The 5,873-nt window shown below is 56.6% G+C and overlaps 1 protein-coding gene across 1 annotated transcript; it reads left to right on the forward strand.

Moving 5' to 3' along the window:
* Positions 1-1,166: 1,166 nt before the first annotated feature.
* Positions 1,167-2,854, forward strand: LOC119267626 (ethylene-responsive transcription factor CRF1-like). The gene has a single exon (XM_037549054.1). It carries the CDS (start codon positions 1,516-1,518, stop codon positions 2,569-2,571), a length of 1,056 nt encoding a protein of 351 aa, XP_037404951.1. The 5' UTR covers positions 1,167-1,515; the 3' UTR covers positions 2,572-2,854.
* Positions 2,855-5,873: the final 3,019 nt, after the last annotated feature.

Here is a 5,873-nt window from a genome sequence, read left to right on the forward strand (position 1 = left end):
AATTTGAATTATTTCTCAAAATTGAATCCAATTTTTGGTTAGGTCGCCGTTTTCCATATCCATAACCATGGTAAGAAGGAATTATTGGCCCCTCACTAAAGGAAAATGACACCCTCAAAAATATATATTGACCATAAATTAGCAAAGTATAAGTCCATGACCATGAGCAAAGTTGCAAGTAAACTTTCTAATCGTCTTAGCATATTTCTAGCTGCCACATCATATGAAGCCCGTTAGCGCTTAACACTTCTCGGACGTCCATCTAAGGACAGAACATTCTGAAGAGTGGCAAAATGGGTGATGGGCAACACATACCCACAAAAAAAAAGCTAAATTCTATCCATCAGCACCTATTTCAACGTGTCATAATCCCACGTGCTGCAAATGCCCATATTTCGAAGTTCGCAATTGAAATGAGGATAGGCACCCTTTCTTTGCCTTGGCACCCAAGTAGCCAATCAACAGATGGAGGAAACGAGGCAAGAAAATCTCCAACAAAAACTATGCGTGACATTAGCCTCTTTCCAAAAATTCTCCTTTCTTTCCAGAAACTAAGATGCTACCAATTTACCCCCCAGATAAACATGGTGGGCATGCGACGGCATGCTGGTCGCCAGGAATGATTTGAGCACAATTAAACCCCCCGGGCTCACGTGAGCACCTACCGCAACTCCGCTGACACGTGGGGCCGCGTCCACGCCAGTCGAGTGGCCGCGTGACAGAGTAGGCTACCCTTTACTCCCCTGACCGGCGGGGCCCGGCGCAAACGTTGAGCCGCTACTAGCCGTGGAACCTATGACCGATTCGCTGGACCGCCAGTTACACGCGGGTCCGGCAGAATTACTGCCTCCGTAAAATGTCCTGCCGCCAGTGAGAATCCTACTGCTGTAAGCCAGGCAACGCATTTACTCGCCTTCTAAAAATTACCGACGAAAAAATCCCCGTGAAAAATCGATTCAGATTCGCGTTTCCTTCCTTCTTTCTAATGGAAAAAAGCGGCAGAAGGGAGGGGGCTGGGGCAGGAAAGGTGACACGAAAGGCAGGAGGGGTAATAGAAAAGGAAGAAAACAGGGGGTGAATAAAAAAAAGCTCCGGTTTTCCGGAAATGGGCTTCCGCAATCCTATAAAGGCAGGGCCGCCGATGTGTTCCGAGCCAGAGCATCAAACCAACAGGACGCCGCACGTCCCCCGCACGCACCCAGCCGAGCCCAGCGAGAGCAGAAACTCCATTCCCCATTCCTTCTTCATCACCCTCCCCCTCCCCTCTCTCCGCCCCCAAAAAATCTCAACAGCACCTCCCTAATCGCCTCCTCTCCTCCTTCCGTCCAGGCCAAAAGCCCTTTGCTTTTCGCCTTCCCCTCCCCACCTCCTCCGCGCCGGAGTTCGCCGGCGGTGGTGCCTTTGCCCCCGCCTGCCTTGGGTTTTACGGGGATTCTTCAGGGGTTTTAGGTAGGCCGCGTCTGGGGCGCAGGCAAATGCGAGTGTCGTTTTAGGGTGAGTGTTTTCCTTTCCTCGATGTGGCCCATGGAGGAGGAGTTTTTCATGGCGGTGAAGAGGACGGAGCACGTCGAGGTGACGTCCCGTTCGGTGGCGCCGTCGGCCAGGGGGGAGGAGGGGTTTGGTGGCGGCGAGCAGCCCAAGATGGTGAGGGTCTTCTGCGACGACTTCGACGCCACCGATTCCTCCAGCGATGAGGAGGAGGGCGAGCGGCGCCGCGTCAAGCGCTACGTCCAGGAGATCCGGCTGCAGCCCGCCGTCCAGGTGAAGGTGGAGGAGTCGGCGCCGGTGGCCAAGGCCGCGTCGGCGACGGCGACGACGAGGCCCAGGGTGATGGTTCCCGTCAGGAAGAGGAAGGCCGAGGCCGGCGGCGAGCGGCGGTTCCGCGGCGTCCGGCGCCGCCCCTGGGGTAAGTACGCCGCGGAGATCCGCGACCCGTGGCGACGCGTCCGCGTGTGGCTGGGCACCTTCGACACGGCCGAGGAGGCCGCCAAGGTCTACGACTCGGCCGCCATCAAGCTGCGCGGCCCCGACGCCACCGTCAACTTCCAGCAGTCCGAGGACGGGGAGGACATGGAGGTCCCCGCCGAGGTCGCCGAACGCCTTCCGCAGCCACCGGCGGGCTCCAAGAACGCGTCCTCCTCGGCCACCTCCTACGACTCGTGTGAGGAGTCCCACGTCGCGGCCGCGTCCCCGACATCCGTCCTCCGCTCCTTCCCTCAGTCCACCCTGGGCGCCGCCGTCGACGACGACTCCTCCAAGAAGCCGTCGTCGTCTTCCAGCACCGCCGAGACCGACGAGTCGAGCGGCGTCTTCGGCTGCTCGTTCTCCGGCGACGACTTCGCCGGCGAGCTGGCCCCGCTCTACACTGACTTCGACCTCCTCTCCGACTTCGCGGAGCCGCCGATGGACTTCCTGTCCAACCTCCCGGAGCCGGCCTTCGCATTCTCCAGCGACTGCTCGTCGTCGGCCTACAACCCGTGCCCGCCGTCCCCGGCGACGTTGCAGCAGGCAGATGAGTTCTTCGACGACATCACCGACTTGTTTCAAATCGACCCCCTCCCCGTCGTCTAGCTGAACAAGTGTAAAACACCGAATTAGGCGCCTAATTCGGTCAAATTTTGTTTGCATTCGTTATTTTTTTCTTTTTCTTTTTTGATTTCTAGAGAGAGAAGAGAGAGTATGATGTTATGATTCGCCTGTGTAGCTGCCTGCCGCCAAACAATCCCCGGAAGAGGGAAGCCTCGAAGGGGTTTAGATGAGAGTGAAAGAATGGGATGGCTGTTATTAGTCTCTTTGTTCATCGCTGGTTTTGTCACCAGCGCCGAAGCCAAGTTATCAGTAATTAGCAATAGTACCATCGTGTTATGAGTTGAACATTTCCGTATATATTTTTATGTGAGTGAATGGATGAATGAAGGCGAAGTGGGGAAGATGAGAAAAGACAGAAGAGTGTATGTATCAGTACTAGTACGTACGTACGTATGTTGGACCGTAACGTAGGAGCAGCTTGCAATGAAACGACGCGCCCGTCCGGCCGGCGGCCGGCGATGTTTGGAGCAAGCGTCGGTTCCCGATACGGGCCGCGATTTGCTCGCCTCCGTTACGAGGCGTCGGTCGTCGCGCAATTAAATGTGGGGCAGGGGGCGCAGCTAGGCACAGCCGCAGCAGTATACCGTCCCCAACATTAACTGTATTATTTGGGAAATTTGCTGGCGCCGCGAATCGTATATACTGCGAGATTTACTTGCCTCTTTTAACTCTGGAAAATTAAGTTGGATTTGCTGGTACATAGTACGAGATTAGTTTTTTTTTTTGAGGAACTGTACGAGATTAGTGGGGGAACTTTCCGAGTCTTGGGCTGTAAACCAGAGAAGGGAGATGGATGGCGGCTGGCCCGTTGGGCTGGGCGCGGCGGTCAAGAGTCGGGCGGGCGATGGCATGAGCGCCTGACAAAAGGGAGCGGGGGATTAGGAAAACGGAAAAAACAAAGAGAAAGCTGGCTTGGGGTTGTTAAACTTGCGCTCTTTTCTCGTGGGAAGCGCAGCGCAGGCGAGGCGCAGGGCGTACTGCGCCGCTGCGTGCGCTGCGGCAGAGCGACCGGTGGGCGCGAGCGTGAGCCTGATGAGCGTGGGTGTCGCAAATCCCTCTTTTACCGTGGGCCTTTTTGACTATGTGCCTTTCTATTCAGGGCCCTCCACCTGCACCTCCTCCACGACAACGGAAACAGTAAAGGGCGAGCGATCTTGCAAATCGAAACGGAAGCTTGCTGCTCACTTAATGCTTACTGTTATTCTTATTAATGAAATCAAAGCACACGGCTGGGAAAACGACTGAAGCGGGCATGTCGAATGTACGTGCCCACCCCTTTGGTGCACAAGAGAGGAGGGCAGGAAGGATACATGAAAAGATGGCATGCTTCCTCCTTTGTGTCTATCTTTTGGAGGTGAGGCGAGGTCTTTAGTTGGGCTAGCAGAGAGCATGGACAAGCCGCAGGGATGGGGTGGTCCTTTTGGGCAGCAAGGAAGGCGACGGGGAATTCTCTCCCTTTTCTTGGCTTTCCAACGCTGCCCCTCCTCTCCCCTCCTTTGATTTGATTTGGTTTGAACCAAGCCAGGCCAGGCCAGGCCACCGAGCTAGATACTCCACCACACAGGACCGGTCGATCTCTGGCTCGATCGCAGCGGCGCAAGGACATGCAGTATCTGTCCTTTTTTCTCGCACACCAGCTTTATTAGCCTACGATCTGCCCGGTTGGAACCGATCTCCGGTCTCTCGAGCTCGCTCGGCCGATCGGGACGTCGTTGGCCGGGTCGACACGTGCGTCAAAAGATGGGCGTTTTTAGCGGCTTGGACGTGCCGATGCGTGCGCTCGTATTCGTGTCTATCTGCCGCCACCTCGGCCCCGTTGATCGCTACGTCGCCGTTCTCCCTCCGGACGCTAACCACGGATGCGTTCGCGTCACCGCCGACTGCCGCGCGGGCTCCACCGGCACGTTCCGGGCGGAGAAGATTTTTTGTCAAAGTCGGGACTGTTGGTACCCTCGGTCACAGTTCAAACCCCATGCCAGTGCTCAGTGTACTAGGGGTACACCAGTACCGCTCCCGAGTTACTACTAGCCAGCAGTACCACAGGCGCAGGCAGTGTACCCGGCGTTTAGATTTTGTTGGGCCGTCAAAAAGACCAAAAGCCCCTTCCCCTCGATCCGCTGCTTGATTAACCTGTGTCTGTCCTTTCGTTCTCTGTTTTGGCTGCCCCCTGTCTCTGCTTTGCTTGCTTGCTTCCCAGTGCCCGAGAGAGATCAGCAGCAGCAAGCACAAGCAACAGTCGCCTCAGCTTGTCCCTTCGGAGAGTTACGGAGGAGCGGTTGCGTGCCAAGCAAGTGAAGGCGTTGCCACGGGCTGGCCTGGAGCAAGAATGTCCGCGCCGAGCGTACGGTACGGGGCCTGGGCCTTGGCCTTGGGAACTCGACCACTCTGGGAAAAACCAACGCGACACGACACGACACGGCAGGAAAACAAAAGAAACCAGCGAGGGGAGGGAGGCGTCGTTCCTCCGCCGCGCGGCGTGCTGTTTGACACGCGGTCGGGAAACGAGCGAACCCACGTCGCCGTCGCCGTCGCCGTCGCCTCCGCCTCGGCTTAACTAGCGGCTAGTGCGCGCGGGTGGGTGACCGGTGAGCACTGTTGCTCCGACGGGCGCAGCGTACGGCTCGTGCTCGGAGGGGCGGCTTTGAGTGCATCGCAAGCAATGTACAGCCTCTGCCGTCCCATGGGGCCTTGGCCCTCGCCCGGCCTCGTGCTCCGGTTGATTTGCGTCTCGTGTTCTGCTGTTCTTCCCGGGGTCAAAAGGATTTCGGCTGGGGTCCCTCCCCATGTGTGGCGAACTGCCAATGCCGCAGCGGCCTGCCTGCTGCCCGCTGCCCGGGCCCGGCCCCTGCCTGTCCCGCGGATCTGCAACATCTTACCCCCATGCCGTCCAGCATTTGCATTTTCCTTCCTTCCCACCGCTGGTAGTAATTTGTACCTAGTTTTGGGACCGTTCAAGTCTGGGAACTGCTCATGCTGTATTTTGCAAAGTGTTCGAAACGAAACATCCTGGGGATTTTGCCGAGACAGGCGTGGTGCGCGCGTGTGGTCAAAAGCCGCTTTTTTTTTGCCCGTGGGTGATGATCAATACTTTGTTGTGCACGGGTGATGCAAAGGCGAAATGGTTAGTTTAGTTAACTCGTGAAGGTATCTGCATTCGGTGTTATTATAGTTTGGAACCTGAGGAAAGGCTGTTGAAGCTTGGCGATTTTGCTAGCTAGCAGTGGGATCCCATGTTGAGTAGTTCAGCCGTCGCTCATGGGCACGGCTAAGACAAATCGCACATC

The sequence above is a fragment of the Triticum dicoccoides genome, chromosome 3A (assembly GCF_002162155.2).
Source record: "Triticum dicoccoides isolate Atlit2015 ecotype Zavitan chromosome 3A, WEW_v2.0, whole genome shotgun sequence".
NCBI classification, from domain to species: Eukaryota; Viridiplantae; Streptophyta; class Magnoliopsida; order Poales; family Poaceae; genus Triticum; species Triticum dicoccoides.